At 45.0% G+C, this 18520-nt stretch overlaps 1 protein-coding gene across 1 annotated transcript in view; it reads left to right on the top strand.

Annotated features, from left to right (window-relative positions):
• The window catches only part of CRTAC1 (cartilage acidic protein 1), a 136827-nt gene that overhangs the window by 12739 nt on the left and 105568 nt on the right, over positions 1-18520 (top strand). Inside the window, exon 2 of the mRNA XM_045854395.1 lies at positions 2912-3111. Coding sequence (XP_045710351.1) covers positions 2912-3111 — 200 coding nt within the window. The remainder of the gene's footprint in view (positions 1-2911; positions 3112-18520) is intronic.

The following is an 18520-nucleotide window of genomic DNA, read 5'->3' as shown; positions in this document are numbered from 1 at the left end:
AAGTTGCATTCAACTTATTTATTTTAAGTTGCAACTTTAAATAAGTTGCATTCAAATCACCTGAAATCTGGTTAAAACGCATATTCTGATCTGGTAGGTCTGGGGTAAGGCCCAAGATTCTGCATTTTAACAAACTCCCTGCTGGTGCCCCCAATGTTGCTGCTGTGGGGACCACTCTGAGTGGCCAGCTGCATTTTGGTGAGTTCCTTCATCTGAGCCTGGAGAGTGGAGAGTGGAGTTTTATAGACCTTTTCTAAGTTTCCTCACCGTGACTGTTTCCAAGTCCACCATCAGGGCAGGCCCCCAGCCCACCATCAACCCGGCAGGTACTAAGCAGCGCCGGCGGGTGCATCGGGCACCTTTGACGTGGCAGAGGATTAAAACATAAAGGAGCGTTCCCCCCGCCCCCAGCGGGGAGGCTCTGCACTGGTCCACCCGTGCCAGGTGATTTCAGGTCCCACACTAATGATGCCCGATCCCTCTCTGGCCTTGGACCCCAGCAGGGAACTATTGGAGACCCCTGCTGAAAAGCTGTGTAGTTCAAACTCTGTCTAATATGCTCAGCAAGGAACATTCCACAGGTTGGTGTGAGGTTATAGAAGAAACTGGGAAGAAAACTGATGAAAGTCTACATTTTTTTAAAAAAGTTCTTCAATCCATTCTAAAATTTTAGAGCTGGGAAGGGACTTATAGAGCTCTTTTCCCAAACCCTAATTTTGGAGAAGAAAGCTGGGACCCAATGAGACCATGGCTTGTTCCAAGTCACCAGGCAAAATAGGAGTCAGACCATGGGGGTATTATTTCTTCTTAATGTTGCTTTACGTTATTTATCTAGAAATGGATGGCATGGAGCAGCCACTTCATTCATCTGGCTCCTTTAATTAAAAGTTGCACAGAAAAGGTAAAACTCCGGAGGCTGGATCATGGTTCTTGCCCCCTGTGGCCTTCATCAGAAAGTTTCTCCCAGTTGCTGGTGTTACCCTGATAGGACCTGCCTCCCATTAGGGTGGTGCATGGGAGGAACAATCTAGCTTCCAGAAGGCATACCTGATGCCATGTTTCTCTTTCATGCCCATTACAGATGTAAGCTGATCACAATACTCTTTCAAGCCACTGCCAATCAATTGGATTTGGATCTCAAGCTGAAATGCATTTGCTGTCCTTACAATAGAGGTCATACCTTGAAAAGTCTGGTGACCTTCAGGTCCACACTACATTTCAGCCTGTCTGCACCAGTTAGAAAAAGCTCTTGAGCTTCCCATATGTCTCCCCACCCCCAGCTGCTCATTAATCCAATTATGAGTTTCCTTTATCCACCCAAACTTCCCACGGAGTTGCAAAGTCTCCTAGCAGTGGGTTTGGCATTGGTGATTAGACAGCCCAGTGGAAAATGCTGCCTTGTTCGGACAGCTCTTTCATTTGGACTGAACTGACCTGACTCGGATAGTGCAGTGCCCAACAGTGCCCCGTGAGGACACCCCAAGAACCGCCTTCTCACGGAGGCTCCCCGAGGTTAGTATCTGCCCTCCAGCCGGAACCCTGCCCCTCCAACAAGGCGTTCAGGAGGCTTCCGTGTCGTGTTTGGCTCTGAAGGCAGTGCCTGGGCCTTCGTTTGGCCTCTGGTTCTGAACTGAAGCAAGCTTATTTGCTGGCAGCAGTACCTGTCTCCGTAATGGGGAGTCAGTCTTCAGACGTTCTCTTCATTAAGACATCACTCTCAGCCTTGCTCTCAGCTGCTAGACGCACTGACAAGCCAGCAGGAAAAATTCCGTCAGGAAGGGCATTGCTACCTTTTGAAGGCAGGAAGCCCCCATCTTCCCTGTGGGACTGGACCCCCTCAGCCTCGGTGGGACTTGTGCCAGCAGAGCCCTTCACGCACCCTGTGAGTCCTGATCCTAGGCCTGCGGGCAGGGTCTCTGCAAGGCGCAAGGTGCGCTGGCAGCGTCCTGAGCGTCTCCCTCGCTCAGGAAAGGAGGGGCGGAGTCCTTCCACCTCCTTGTCCATTCCCATCTGTCTCCTGGGTGTGAGCCACAGGCTCCCGTGGCCCCAGGCTGCTCGGCAACACCCTGAGTTATGTTAGTGATATAAGAATGAATTATACAATAGATTATACATAATTAATTTATAATAAAACACACACGCAACAGTTTAATTTCTCCAAGTGAATGATGAGCTGCCCACCAGGTCCTGCTGGAATGCATTCCCTGCTGGAATACATTCCCTAAATGCCTGCTTCCTGGTCCAGAGGCCATGGCCAGCTGCCCTGGCGAGGGACCTCGGCCAGGGAAGCCTGCAAAGTCAGACTCCCTCCAGACTGCCTCTGGGCTCTGCCCTGCCTCCACTGTTGTTCCAGACCTGGGCGCCCGTGGGGGGCTCACCCTACCCCTGGACCGCTTGAAAGCTGTTATTTTCTTCATTCTCCCAATCTTTCTCCCAGAGTATGGGAGATGCCTGTGTATTGATTCTCTACCATTCCTTCCTTCCTTCGTTCACCCACTCAACAAACAGCTATTCAGTGCCTGTTATGTGCCAGACACCATCCTTGGCTTGTGCACATGCATGAACAGAACAGGCAAGATCCTTGTCCTGGTGGAGCCTACCTTCTAGCAGAGGGAGTCAGACAATACAAAATAAACCTAACGGATAGGTGTGCTTTTCAGGGATAGGTACTGTGGAAAAAGAAAAGGCAGAGCAGGATATGGGTGACCAGGTGTGAGGAGGGGGCAGGCAGAGGGAGTTTTAAAGAGGAAGGACAGAGCAGGTCTTTTGTGGGGGGAGATGGCAGGGTCAGAGTGGCCGGGCCTCTCGTGAGCGGGGAAGAGAGGCACTTCTGGGTCCACTGGGGGTTGGATTTTCCCCAGTTGCTTTAGCTAGGAAATCTTTCCGTGACATTTGTGACTTTTGGTTTCAGATGTTCAGGATGTTTCTGTTCCTGTTTCTGCTGTGGTTTCTGCCCCCCACTGAGGGGTCCACGCGGACTGAACCCATGTTCACGGCAGTCACCAACTCGGTCCTGCCCCCCGACTATGACAGCAACCCCACCCAGCTCAACTATGGTGTGGCAGTGACTGATGTGGACCACGATGGGGACTTTGAGATCGTTGTGGCAGGGTAAGTGCCTTCCACCTTGTGTTTGATGGATGCATCAGTCAGCTTTTACTGTGATAAGGCTGAGAAACAAATAACCCCAACATCTAGTGGCTCTCGACAACATACATGCCCACTTACAGGTCTTGGCTGGGCTCAGTGGGGGTTCTGGTATGCTACTTCTTTGCCTTTGGTTATAGCAGTGAGGGGATGGAGGGTGGATCCAAGAAAGGTGTTTAATCCACACCCTTTCAAGGGAGAAAAAGTGAATGCTTTGCTTCAAGGCACTTTCTACAAAGCCTTAGTTATACAGGTGCTACTTCCTCATTAGTGGGATTCTAGAATCTCTGTGCAGGAGGGGTTTCACAGAGACAGTGGTGATAGAAGGGGATGCTCCGTCTGCCTTTGCACAGCGTGTGACATAAGGATGAAAAATCTATTAATTGTCCATTTAGAAGAAGAGGGGAAGATAGGAATTAGGAAGGATATAGCTAACCTCTAAACCATGCTCCCTTCTTTCCTGAGAAGCAACAATGTAGAGCAAGAAAGGCGTAGCATTTGGAGACCAAATAACTGGAGTTCATGCCCCAGATCTACCAGAGTTGCATGGCTTTGATCACCCTCTTATCTTCTGAGATCCAGATGCAGTGTCTGTAAAAATGGGGACTGCCATGCCTTCCTGTCCTGAAGCCTCCTCAACAGGCTATCATACTGGACAGTGCCCTATACATTCTGCCGATGATATTAATAGTGATTGTTTACTGAGCACTAATCTGTGCCAGGCACTGTGCTCATGTTACGTGTGTTGGCTTATTTAGTCTTCCTGGCAACACTAGAAAGTGTGTGTGCTATCATCCCCATTTAGAGAAAAGGAGACTGGGGTTCAAAGGTGGGGAGCAACGTGCCCTCTGTCAAGGAGATAGTAGGTAGATGAGTCAGGAGTTATACCCATGGCTCCCTAACTCAACAGCTGCTAAACCACATTGTACGAAGTATAGTTTTCACTTCAAAAATAATTTAATCAATAAAAACACTACAGGGAGCTGTCAGTCTTCTTCTGGGAGACCTGAGCTTTTATGGCAGCATTGACCAAAGTAACTGGCAGGTAACATTATTGGAACAGTTGCATGTAACAGTAGAAAGCATTGACCTTGGGAGTGGAAGACCTGGTGTTAATTCTCACCATACCATCCAATAGCTATGAGCCTCGTATACATTAATTAGCTATGGAGCCCCTACTTTTCTCATCTATAAAATGGGCACATTGAAATCCCCTGCACAGGGTGGTGGTGAGGATCGGTGGTGGTGCTGTATTAAAAAGGTTCTTTGTAAAGTGCATTTCTTCTTTCATTTGCTCCTTTCTTCTACCCGGTGAAGAGCCGAAGGGACTACCTCCTAGACCTCCTAAAGGTCTGGATTAGCACGCTGTCCAGTAGAACTTTCTGCGAGATGTAGATGTTCTATGCCAGTGCTGTCCAGTATGGATGGAATCCACTAACCATCCGTGGCTACTGGGCACTTGAAATGTGGCTGCTGTGACCAAGGAATTGCATTTTTCATTTTATCTCATTTTAATTATACAGCCACATTTAAATCAGCACAGTTCCGAGTAAAAACTAAAGAGCAGAGTGTGACAGAAAAGGGAAGAATAGAAATGATTGTAATGACCCTTACTGCCTGAGGTGAACCGAGTAGGGTGGGGGCCAAGCAACATGTCTCTGTGTCCAGCTCTGTGACTGCAGTCAATCTCCGCACCAGAGAGAAGCACTCCTGGCCCAGTCCTGCCTCCTGGAGCCACCCGCCACTCTGCCAGTCTCTTGGTTAAAGGGCTTGGATTCATTTGAGATGTTCTGGTTGACCCTGCTGCCTGCTGGGTGACATTAGCCTCCCCTGGTAGAGCCTGGGGGCTGACAGAAGACAGAGAACAGCGGGGCGGCCGTCCATCCCCTCCTCCTGGGACCCCCACAAGTTATTCCTGTGATCACGTTGTCCTTTCTCCTTGGACGACGGGCTGCAGGCGCCGGCCTCCACCCCGCCCACCCTGAGAGGAGCACTGGATCGCCGCTGCACCTGCTGAGTGTGCAGCCTCTTTCTTTCCAAGGGCTGGGCATTCGTTTCACCTTCCTTTTCTGTGACATCTTTTGCCCTTTCTCTCAAGAAATTGGCTTTTGTGTCCTGTATGCCACAGAAGCTGGGCCATCATTTGTAATCAGCCTGAAGCAGAGGTATAAACCTTGTCCAGCTTGCTGCTTCCTGTGGGTCGTGCAGCCCTTTAAAACCATCCTCTGGAAACGAGCACCAGACCATCCTGGGTCTTGATCCTGGGTCATCTAGTGATGGGGGGAAGATCCCTGTCTCTTTTCCAAGGGCCCAGGTGACCCAGGCAGCCCCCGCCTGAGAGAGCTTGGTTTGCTGAGTGTTCTTCTGGACGATGAGATCGCTCACCCCAACAAAGAAGAGGAGTTCCACAGAGGACAAGATGGCAAAATTGGGCAGCCTCCCAGCTCCGGGTCAGGCCTTCTTTGTGGCTATTATGAAGCATTGTGAATTCCCAGGGCAACGGAAAGTCACGTTCTAAGTTAAGTACCAAAATACATTCCAAAGGCAAATATAACTTTTTATTATCTTCAGCTTAAGATGATTTGTCACTGTCTTCTTCTCTGGGCCGGATAACCAAGGGCTGACTACACAGACATATTTAAATCAGGACCTTGGGAGGTCATTCGGCCCACCCCTTGCCTCCCAAGGAGGCCACACCTACAGTTTCTGGAGGCTCCACTGGCTCAGAGCCCCCACCTCCCCCGTGAGCGTGTGTGCAAGCGCCATGTCGTCCAGCCCAACTCCTTGTGTCAAGACTCTATCTGGCTAATCCGGGCCCCTCGTAGTAGAGCTCACTACGCCATTTCTTTTAACTTCAGTTTTCTGTTGCCTTTGAAGATAGAAACCGGTGGTCGCCATCCATTCAAACAGTGGCAGCCGGGACCGCTGCCCTGCCTCCCGTTCCCTGCGGACTCCCTGGCAACATCTCTGACTCCGACTTTTATTCTGTTTCATCCGCCCTGCACCCATATTACACTCGGTTTCTTCTGTTTGATTATAGACTCTCTGTTCAAGAATCATGTCGCAGGAAAATTGAAATTTTAAAAAGAATTGCATGTGAATGGTTTTACCTGGAGCACCTCTAGTCCGGCTCAATAGAGGCCCACTGCCTATTATTCCATAGACCTTTCCATTAGCTGGCCCCAGAAGGCAGTTACGTTTTCCTCCTGGGATAGTGTCCAGCTCTTCAGTTTATAAGGTGCCCGCACCTGAACTTATCTTGGATGTGTTGACCTTGTAGCGTGTCTGATTCAAGCCCTGTTGCCTTGAGTATTTACTCTCTGAATAGGCTTGTTTTGTTTTGCTTTTTCGGTATCCTCGTTCTGGGTATTGATGGCATTGATTCTGAGCAAGTTGTAGGCGAGTCTGTATTGTGTTTCTGATTCTTGAGTTAATTGTGATGGAAGGCGTGTGCGTGCATCTGACTCTGGGAGGAGCAGAAAATGACCGCCCTTTGTTCTGCGGGGACAGGGGCGGGGATGGGGCAGCCCTGCTCCTCTGCCCCAGCTGGGCGAGTGCCTCCGCATGTGGAGGGCTTATCTGTAGACCAGCAGGTGTGTGATTGCCGTCTGCTCACAGTCTCCCCCCTGCAGGGTGAGGGGAGGATTTGATCACCCCCAGAGAAGCGTGCACACGCACAGACCATGGAGGATCTCCAGGACTGGTCCCCTGGGTGCATAGAAAGGCCAGTGGCTTCCTCTCTTCTCGGTGCAACTGAACACCCAATCCGAAGCCTCACCTAGTCTGCAAAGGAATTCCTCTTGCTGTCAGTCTTGCACGGCTCCCTTTAGAGCCGCTTTTGTTTCCTGGGATCCCCCTGGAGGTCTGAGATAACCCCTCTGCCCCGTCGGTTTCCGACAGGAGTGTTGCTCTTCCGACAGGAGTGTTGCTCAAATGGTAAAGTTTGGATCTCAGTTTACATCGGTTTTTCCACACAAAGGGCATTCGTTTGATAAAATCTTAATGCATTCTTCACACTTGGAAGGATTTCATTTTAAGGGATGCTACGTATCATAAAGCCTTGCTTTATTTATTTTTTCTTAATTTTGCCACTATGTCAGAAAACTTTTTTAATTTACTGAAGTTAATTGAAGTATTTAAAAGGCAAACTGTACTCATTTACCAGATTAATCATAATTACATAGGAGACTTCCTTGCCATTATAAATAATAAAAACAATGATAAAGAATAAGATATTTGCCTATGATATAACCAAAGCAGCATTTATGTATTTCATTATAAGTACATATGAGATACATGAAACATATATAAATATAATACATGTAGTTTGTATAGATATAATAGATATTCCATCCATATAAATATGTTTAGATATACGTAGTATATGTAAATATATATTCACATGTACACATATACTTTTAATGAAATAGGAGAAGTACTTTTGAACTTTCAGTCCTAACCGCTGCTTTGTGAAATATAATGTTTTCATAGATTTAATCATCAGTTTCTATATCTTAAGATGTTATATGATTTCATTCAATTTCTCTTTTTTAATTTAAAATATATTTTACATTTTGAAAACACTTAAGTACATTTTATTACAACAAAAATCACACAGTAAAAATTCATCTTCACCAACCCCCACCCCTCCTCCAAGCCCACCCCTGGCCTCTTCCAGAATAACAGTTGCTTTCAGTTTGGTGTTTACACTTCTAGAAATTCCTATATAACATGTATGTTTATAAAAAATATAAAAATTTTTGGAAGAATCAAACTGATACATATTGTTCCAAACTTGCTTTTTTTACTGCATAGTATGTTCGTGGTTCGAACATACAGGTCTAGCTTATTTTTTAAGTTGCTTTGTGTGAATGCACCACATTCATTTTGCCACTCCTAAGGTGACATTTAAGCTGTCTCTAATCCGTGGCCACTGCAAACAACGCTGTATACTATCCTTACACACATATGCAGATTTCTCTCTGGGATCGATACCAACAAGTGGAAAATGCTAGGAATGATACGTCCATTGCAAATCTTAATAGATAGGGCCAAATTGTTTCCAGTCTTAATCTTTTTCTATTTAGCCATAGTCTAGAAATAAAAGGTGAGCCTTGGGGTTATTGAATTCAACAGCTGCTCGAGCACCTACTATGTGTACAGCCACATGTGCTCTCGGGTCTGCACTTTATCAGTTTAGATCCGATAGTTCAAGAAGGTGGAGGGAGGAGGCAGCCCATTCTGTATCTGCAAGAGATGCTGCTTCTGTTAACTGGATTGAGGAACTTCAATACTTTCTAGTTCAAACTGCTAGGAGGACTGCCTCGAAAGCTTCCTTGGCAAAAATATATTTCTTAAATGGTTCAACTTTAACCCTGAAATTCATTGTCATTGGTGTCATGGAAGAATGCTTGGGGAGCAGGGGTGCCAGTTCTTCTGCTCTGCTTAGGCATGATTTTGAATCCTAATGACAGGAGTTGGAGCAGGAGCCAGGCCTTTTTAACCTGTTCTGAAACCTTTCTGAAAGTGTTACTCGGCGGTACATAGCAGGTTTTCTGCCCTCTCCCCAGCCCTGGGCAACCATAAGCAATGAGCAAAAATTCTGTCCTCCCCACCCCGAGCCACAGACAGCGCAAAGGTCTGAGACCCCTTTGTGATCACCCTGGCCGCACAGGCACCCGGGGCAAGGCGTGCGAGTATGAGTGTCGGCCTTCCGCAGGTGCCAGGGCCTAATCCCCAGAACCAATGAATATGTTATCTGACACGGCAAAAGAGACATTGTAGATGTGATTGAATGAAGGGCCTTGAAATGGGGAGATTACCCTGGCTTATCCCAGTGGGATCAATCATCGGGTCCTTAAGAGTGGAAAAGGGGAAGCGTAAAGTGAGGTCATAGTGATGCAGTGTGAGGAAGGCTCAGCCCACCCACCCTTCCCGGCTTTGCAGAGGGAAGGAGGGGCCAGAGCTGGGGACGTGGGTGGCCTCTAGAAGCTGGAAAAGGTAGGGAAACAGACTCACTCCTGCAGCCTAGAGAGTCTGGAACACTACACAGTTCTGTCAACACCTTGACTCTGGCACAGGGAGACCAAGGTTGGCCTTCTAATACACAGAACTGTAAAGTAATCAATTTGTATCACTTGATGCCACTACATCTGTGGTAATTTGTTACAGCAGCAATAGGAATCTAATATAGTAGGTAAAGGTTGGGTGGTTGGTGTCATTTTTCAGAGAGGTGATGGCCATTACCTCAGGGAATTCCAATAGTATTATTTTATTAACTTCACAGCAGTAAAATAACTACACTACCCACAGCATAATATTTAAAATAATATATTTAAAATAAATATACCCTAAGTAAAGTGCTGTTTTTAATCAACGACAATCTCCTGTCTCGGGAACATGTGCAATTTTGGAAAGAATTCCTAAAATCACGCTTCGTTCCCTGGCGACCACCTGTATCATTTCCCCCTGCAGCTCACTGTTTGACACCCACTGCTGTGGGTGGTTGGAGGTGGGGAGAGCCATTCGGAGCTTTGAAGGGCCTCTCTGCTCTTGGTTGGGGAAACACGCCCAGACTGGTGGGACCACCGGGCAGCGATGCAAACCTGCAAACAGCGAGGACGGCCCCTGAGGCACAGGCAGCGCGAGGGTCTGTTTGACGAGGGGCAGAGGTCTCTCTCCAGGCCGAGGAGACCTGCAGGCTTACTTGGATTTTGTTGTTTGTTTTTAAGTTAATCTTAAATTTTACCAAAAAAAGTAATTTTCGCAAAGTAGTGAAGAATATTTATAAAAAAGCCATTCCGAAATAGTAATACAGCCAAGGCTAAAATTGCCTCTGCTGAAAACGGCGGAGCTGCTTATAGTAGTCTGAATTTGTCATCCATTCAGAAAGCGGATGTATGCCCTGTCTCCAGTCCCTTTCCTTTAAGTCTCTCTTCTCCCCATTTTTTTTAAAGTGGTGGACTGGCTGCAAGGCCTTCCCTGTCCCCTGTGTCTCCCTACAGGCTCCCCAAGAAGGCGCAGGCACACAGCCGACTGTGGCCTAGGTCGACCCTCTGCACCCTTTACAGCCTTACAGCCCAGGGGCCTTCTGCCCACTGCCCTCCTCCCTCCTTCCCGTCTCTCCGGCCCCCCTCCCCTGCAGGCACACCTCACAGTTCCTTTTGGAGCATGTGCTATTTCCACTCCCAGGATCACTTCTGCTCCCGCCCGGGGAGCCCATCTGACCTCTGCCTCCCTCTCTTGCCTTTTTCCTCACACACCCCTTCTTTCCAGTCTCCTGCTGACCTGGTGGGCCACTTTCTTTCTAAAATGCTGTGGTTAGACCTCAATTTGCCCTCCCAGGAGGAGGTTACTTTCACAGTGCAGGTATTTAGGAAACATGCAAGGATGTGAAGAAGCTATAACAATCATTCCCCACTTCAGATTTTCACCGTGCGCTCTCCCGTGTTCCTGTTTGCGGACTGAAGTTGTAAAGGGGTGGAGAGCAGAAGAACGTATGTCCTGTGTCTTATTTACATCATCTCATTTTAAACCATCACAGCAGCCCACATGGATGCAGTATTTAATGAATCTAAATTGTACACTTTTTTTTTTCACATTTTTTTACATCACTAAAATTGAGACGTGACCTACAATATCAACTTGCATTTAATTCACAGCTTTCCACCCCCCCCCCCGGGGGTGTAGAAGGTAATGGTGGCTCTTATCACTGATGACACCTTAGATTTAATGAAAGCACTGTAGACAGCGTTGTCCCTGTTTTGCAGCTGAGGAAACTGAGGCCCAGAGATCTGCCAAGGGTCATAGAGATGGTGGAAAGTGTAACGGTTATTCTGTATGTGCGCACTAAGTTGGTTAATTTTGTCCTTCAGGTTGTAATCTTTATTAATATTTTTCTTCCTATAAGTAACTGAGAGACTTGTTTTGAAATATACTACTATGATAGTCTAGTCTTGTTTTTAAAAAAAAGTTGGTTGGGGGGCCTTTTTAGGCAGTGGGGTGGGGGAAGATTCTTGTTTTCTAAATCCCACTTTTTGTCTCTACTGATTTAGGATTTATATGCACTACTTCTGTTCTTTTAGTGGTTTCCTTTGAAATTTTATGATATATTTTTAACTCAATAAGCTAAAAAATGGCCTGGCTGGCACAGCTCAGTGGATTGAGCGCGGGCTGTGAACCAAAGTGTCGCAGGTTCGATTCCCAGCCAGGGTACATGCCTGGGTTGCAGACCATAACCCCCAGCAACCGCACATTGATGTTTCTCTCTCTCTCTCTATCTCCCTTCCTTCCCTCTCTGAAAATAAATAAATAAAATCTTTAAAAAAATGAAATAAAATGCTAATAGAAATATAAACTATTTAAAAAAACTAAAAAATTGTCTTAACCCCCTTCTATAACAATACAAGGACTTCAGTGCACTTGAGCTCTGGACACCTCTCCCCGGCCTGCATACAGCATTCTGTCATTACCCTTTGTTAGTCCTGTCAGGTATTGTTACTATCATTGTTGTTATCTACAGACAATTTGTGTTTTTTCTTAAAGATTTTTATTTATTTTTTAGAGAGAGGGGAAGGGGGGAGAAAAAGGAGGGGAGAAACATTGACGTGCAAGAGAAACATTCATTGGCTGCCTCTCGAACACTTTCAGCTGGGCACCTGGCCCACAACCCAGGCATGTGCCCCGACAAGGAACCAGACTGGTGACCTTTCAGTTTGCAGTCCAACACTCAACCCACTGAACCACACCAGCCATATCTAAAGACAATGCTCTTTATGCACTTCCATTGTTACCACTTTAGTTGCTCATTTTTCCCTCTTGTATTTCAGAAAGGCCTCTGTGATTATGTTTCTTCCTCCTGATATGCTTCCTTTAGGTGTTCCTTTACTGAATGCCAGATGCTAATAAACTCAGGTTTTTTTAATCCGAAATATATTTATTGAATTTCTTTTCTTGAAAGAGAAATTTTATGAACATAAAATTTTAGGTTGACAGGTGTTATTCCACTATCTTCTGGCTGCTGTTTGTTGCTGAGATGCCTCATTAGTAATGCCATTCCTCCGCAGGTGATCTGTCTTTTGTCTCTTTGTCATCTTTCGCATTTTTCAGCTTTACTACTGTGTGTATGTTTATGGATCTCTTTATAAAACCTAGCTTGTGCCCTGGCTGGCGTAGCTCAGTGGATTGAGCGTGGGCTGGGAACCAAAGTGTCCCAGGTTCGATTCCCAGCCAGGGTACATTCCTGGGTTGCAGGCCATAACCCCCAGCAACCGCATATTGATGTTTCTCTCTCTCTCTCTCTCTCCCTCCCTCCCTTCCCTCCCTAAAAATAAAAAAAAATAAAAAAAAGAATACAATTTAAAAAAAAAAAAAAACCTAGCTTGTTCTTCCTGAATCTGACCATTCATGTCTCTCATCAATTCTGAATAGTTCTCAGCCATCTATTTTTTTTCATCTGTCCTCCATTCTCTCTACTCTCTCTTCTTCTAGGACTTCACTCAGAAATGTCAGGTTTTCTCATTCCAGCCTCCACATCTCTCATCTGTTCCCATGTTACTTTATCCCCTATCTTGCTGTGATGCTGAATTCTGGGTAACTTTCCAGGTGTATCTTCCAGTTCACTAATTCTTTCTTTAGTTGCATCTAAACTGTTGAGTTTCAATTTCAAAAACTGTTTTTTATATCTAGGAGTTTCTGAGTTTTTTTTTCAAACTTCCCTAATCATTTCTGATAGTGTCTTACTGCTTACTCATTTTTGTGACTTCATCCTTTGTTTCTCTAAATATTTCATACATAAATATAGTTTGTATTTGACAGTTCTAATATCTGCAGTCCTTGGTGTTTAATTGTGTTCTTTGTTTCTTTTTCTGCTGCTTATTTGGGGTGTCTTGCCTCCTTACTATATTTGCTTGATCTTAAAATATGGAAAATTCCATGGTCCTAAGTTGTAGATACTTTTCACCAGAGAGGATTTGTACCCATCAATCTGAGGGCCCAGGGGTCCTGCCGACCTGGAACACTCTAGCTCTCTCCTATAGCCATGTAGGGTTATGGACAATAACCCAGTATTTTTGACATGCCCTAACATTATGGTCACTCTATATGCTAGCCATGTGTGGGCAGTGGAAAGGTGAGCAGGGCAACAAGGATTCTCCCTAGTTGGGCACTATGTGAGAGAACAGGATTGCATTGGTGGGCTTGTGACAGAGGATAGGGTAGCAGAATTTTCTCTTTGGGTCTTCACAGCACTTCTTTCCTTCTTTGGAGAACTAGTCTAATCACAAGATCCTATGGGGCTGTCAGCCAAAGTACCCCTGGTGGCCACTAGAGATTAGTCTGAGAATTTTGTAACATAAGACTGTCCAATTAGTGTCTTGATCTGAGATTTTTCCATCCTGATTCTAAAAAGAAAAACTCTACCTTTGATCTCAAATCATCAATTGTAAAGATATATCACAAGACTACCATGGGGATATCCATGTCCTCTGACCCATGAAGGAAGCTGAGGGAAAGGAAATGACATCCATGAAGAAGAGGAGAGACTCCTGAAGGCATCAAGGCCATGGTTTCTGACCCCGAGGTTCCGAGACTTACAGGTCTCCTGCAGCTCTCCTTTGGTTTGGGGAACGCTTTGCACACTTTAAACAGTCCTCGCATCCCCTCTTTTTTTTGTAGAGCTACTTTTGCCATCTAGTGCCCAAACTAATGACTTATAAATTTAGACAAGGGCAGCCCCTTTGCAGACCAGAGCAAGCACCCCACTTGTTATGTGTTGCAGACCAGAGCATAACTCTGCCCAGCCCCAAAGAAGATCCTGTGGCTATCTAGTTAGAGGAAAGATCCATAAGATTATGTAAGAGCAGTTGATGATCTGTGTTCTATGTTAACCTATGTTTCTGAAGGAGTTTTGCTAGCTAGCGCCTATTGGAAAAAAAACCCTCAATCAAAAAAACAATTCCAATGTTATTTAATTAACAGTAAATATCCTATATATACACATTGACCAAGAATTCTTTTAAAAATTTTCCCTCTTACATTAGCTTACAGCCTTCTAAAGGCAGGAACTTTCTCCTCCTCTGTGCACATAGTCAATATTCAATAAATGAATGAAATTAAATAGGCAGGGGTCTTATAGATGGATGGAGGATCTTAGGTTAATTTAAAAAATTAAACACTAGCTATACTTAGAAGTGATTGTTTCAAGAGCCTTAGCCTTGAGAGCAGCATCAATCAATTCAATAAACAAATCCTACATGCCTACCTGCATGTGCAAAGCTGTGTGCTCAGTGCTCTGGCCGATACAGGAACACACTCCCTTCCTTCAAACCATCTTAGTCGTACAAGAGATAAAGCATATGAGAAAATAACAAAGCAGAATGTCATATGAGCTATAGAGGAGATACTCACTTCACGGTCAGCTCACTTATCAGGTTCATTACCCAGTGACTATTCCAGTTTCTTATAAACACTGCATTTCATCTGAGAGTGTGGCAATAAGGCTTTTTTTCTTCTTGTACGGAATTTCTCTACGAGGTCACAGGCTTGATCTTCTCTCGCTTAATACAGCCAAGGCCCCTGTGTTCATTTCCCTTTCATTAAACCACAATAATTCTTTGTTGACTGAGTAGTCCCAAGGAACTGGCATCATCGAGCCTCCAGTTCTGGTTCTTCCTGGTTCCTGTCTAACACCTCTGAGAGGCAGTGAAATTCTCCAGAATGCACCACTAACCAACAGTTGTACAAATGCCAGACTTTTTCAAACATATACTTTTCTATCAGTCACTGTTGTTCATATCCTTCCCTCCAAGCTAAAGCAAAGTATGGAAAAAGGATAGGGTAGAACAAAGCTAGACATTTCCCCCTACCTCCTTCAAGTAAGATGAGCCATAATTCTAGTCACTGCAGGATCTTTGCAAGTTGCTTCCCTATTCTGGGAAGGTACAGCTGCACCAGCTCATAACGATGGCTGCACTCCCTCAACTCCCATCAGCCACTGCCCCATCCTGCCAGCCTGGGAGGGGCTTCATTAATGACAGTTCAGCACCTGGCTCCTGGACAGCACCAGAGCTATGGGCTGTGTCCAGAGGCTGAACCCTATCCTTCCCCCATTGCCTATCTATATGCAAGCCATTTTGTTTCCACAAATTAGGAAGACTTTGAAAAGCATGGCAAGTATCATTATAAAAGTATCATTATAATGACTTACCTCTTGAGATAAGTCATTAATTTCAAAAGCAAGAGCTAGTGACATAACAGATATCTCCAGGTTTCCAAGGATGTATCTAAAATCTAAGTCAATCTTTTGAACATACCTAACATTTCATGGGAAAATAAATCTTTAATTTAAAATCTAGGAAGTGAAGAAAAGGAAAAGTTCCTTCTTGGTTCAAAAACCTTGAGAGCTAAAGTTTTTAGGGACACTGGTAACTTTCTGATGTCTATTAGAGAGTAATACTTGCTAGGTGGAGACAAATGAGATAAGGCATGTAAATTGCTTGTCAGAGTGCATGGCACATACTAAATGCTCAGTTGTTAGTGTGTTGAGGGTGATTGTGTTTATTTAATGCCTAATGTAACAATGACAATTTACCTAGACCAACCCTCATCTTAGAAACTCTGGTGGTCTCTCTATCCTTTTTTTCCACCAATGAAAGAATGGGGCACTGCAGAACATGTTTTGTTTTTAATTAGAACTATATGTCCTCTGTTGTTAATTTTTAACACGGTCATTGAAACATTCTTACATTGTGTTGTCTGCAGACATGCAACCCTAAAATAAGTTGTCTTGTATTTTACTTAGTTTCCTATAAATCAATGTCCCACCTAGAAGGAAGTTTATTATTAGTCAGCTCTTATTCATTCATTCTACAGTTTTTATGAAGCTACCGTGTGCCAGGCTCCTTACTGAACGCTGGAGGTTAGTAGCAGAGAAGAGCGACTCCTGCCTTCACAGAGCTCGGAGAGAATCAATATGCCTGATGAATTAAAGAAAGTCATATTTGGGGAAAGAATTCCAACTTCCTCCGACCAAATCTTTTTTCGGAATTCAGAATTTGTAACCCACTATCCATTCTAGCTGAAAGATGCTAGTAAGAAATGGAATGATTAAAAAAATGAGGTAGGAAAGAGAAAGGACATGACTGGGGCAACCCATGAATTAATCAGCCCCTGAATAATCAAGAGGTGATATATAAAATGTAAGTCCTATGGTTCATGCCTTCTTAAATAATTAAACATATTAAAGGAGGGACAAAAAAGACCACATTTCGGGAGAAATTAGTAGCCTTAAGGCAGAGGGTGAGCAAAAAAAGAGCTCTATAATAGCATGTATAAGCCTTTTCTATATTATAATAAACCAAGAAGGTTGCAGTAAGAGGGATGGCTATATGGATTCTCCCATATATTTTAAAGTAGTGGTGCCAAACGAGAGATCACAGAGTTATTACAAGGCATCTGAGAATTCATCTGTGCATGGACGTTTTATCAATAGGCAGTAAAGCATAGCTGCTATTATATGGACATTTTTAACATTAAAAAGGTATCTTCATACTTGAAAAGAGTTGAAAATTACAGTCTTAAAATACGTGCTCATTTACTGTTGAAAAAATGGGGTTAAAAGGAGCCAGAGAGAGGTCACTGAAAGGAGAAGAGAGAGAGAGAGAGACTTCAGACAAGAGCTGGAGAAGGGATGAGAGGACAGGAGAGTGGGAGAAGAGAGGAAAATCATACGGGAAATGAAAGGGAAATTATGCAGCCATGCAGCCCTGCATTGAAACCCCAGCTCCTTCTCCTCCCAGCTGTGGGACCTTAGAACAAGTTGCCTAACTTCTCTGAGTTTTGGTTTCCTTGTTTATAGAGACCATCATAACAGTAAGCTACTTCACAGCCCAGTGGTAGCAGTTAAACAAAATAATGACACAGAATGCTCGGTCCTTTCTCTGACATATGGAAAGTGCTCAAATATCAGCTACCATGACGATCAACATCATTTCTTACTTTCCCACCTTACATCTACCCATGAGACCTTTCAGTCTTACCTGCCAGCGAACACCTGAGTGCTGCTTTCTGTTCAATTCTCATCTTTAATGAACTGGATTAGTCAGAACTCTTTTGATTGCAAGAAACACTAACCTTGGCTTACCTCTCCTCCTCCCCACAAAGAAGGGGGGATCTCGTGGAGGCATATTGAGGTCACTCACTTAACTCAAAGAGAATCCGATCAACTGAGCCTCGAGAAAGCAGGCACGAAGGCAGCAGGGGGATGTCAGGGCTGACAGGAGCCAGAGTCCAAACATCGCTGGGTCTTTCTCCCTGCTTCCTGCCTCTCATCCCTGCCTCTGTAGCTCAGCCTGTCAGCTTCGTTATTTCAGAGCATCTTTCTCCCTAAGTCTGCAACCAAAACCACCAGCAGTTCCTGGGCAGGTATCTTCCCAGCCTGACCACCAGAGAGAAACTTCCAAGTAATTACAAGAGAAAGATTCTGAGTGCCCATCCCTGTGGTTCAAAGAAATATTGGGATGGGAAAGGGGAAGTGCTGCTCCTCCAAATGTAAAAGGTTCTGTTCCTAGATCCAAGAGGGCAGAGCGCTGACCTGATACAGTCACTCAGCAAACACTCATTAAACACCTACTGTGTGCCCACACCAGGATTCAACACCAGTGACACAGAAGTGGCCAAGACATTCACAGTCCCTGCCCTCATGGAGCTGATGTTCTAACAGGGCAGACAGTGCTGAACAAAGACAAAGGGAATTTGGGTCTCTGTTCAGGAACAAAGTGCACACATGCACACACCGCCTGGGAGAATCTCACACAGCTTTGCCTAAATCTGAGAGGACTAGGTCACTTGCAGTTTTTGAGACTTTCAGTATATTAACAACTGAAGCCTTTGTCACCACCCCCAGAGGCCTTGGGTGCAGAGCCCTTCCCCTTTCCCATCCTGAGGTTCTCCTATAATCCCTCAGTTCAGTGTCCACTTCAGCACCCACTCAGCTTCCTTTCTAACCCTCAGTTTCAGGGTTGTTTACTTAAAACCTGTTGAGATCCAGTGATGCAAAAAAGACACCAGCTAAATTTCCAAGAAAATTTGCATGCTCGGAATCATGAGCTAATGGTAGAGAGCTCCATAATGGTAGAGATGCTCCAGATGAACTCCAGTCAGGGAAAAAGAACAAAAGGGAAAGAAGAGGAGAAAAATCGGTGCCTTGGAGTCTTTGCAGTGTGTCGTCTGTGAGAACTGTGGTTCAGAGAGGAGTTAACCAGGGCCTATTGCGGAGGCCCATCGTGGGAGCCAAAGGGGCTACAGGGCCTCAACCTGACGGGTATGAGATTCACGTATTTGTAGTAGATGCATCGGGTGTGTATTTGTGTGTGAT

Source organism: Phyllostomus hastatus, unplaced genomic scaffold (assembly GCF_019186645.2).
Source record: "Phyllostomus hastatus isolate PE091 unplaced genomic scaffold, TTU_PhHast_1.1 phas_scaffold_1066, whole genome shotgun sequence".
NCBI classification, from domain to species: domain Eukaryota; kingdom Metazoa; phylum Chordata; class Mammalia; order Chiroptera; family Phyllostomidae; genus Phyllostomus; species Phyllostomus hastatus.
Note: the sequence above shows the minus strand (reverse complement) of the source record. Positions and strands in the feature narration are given on the sequence as shown.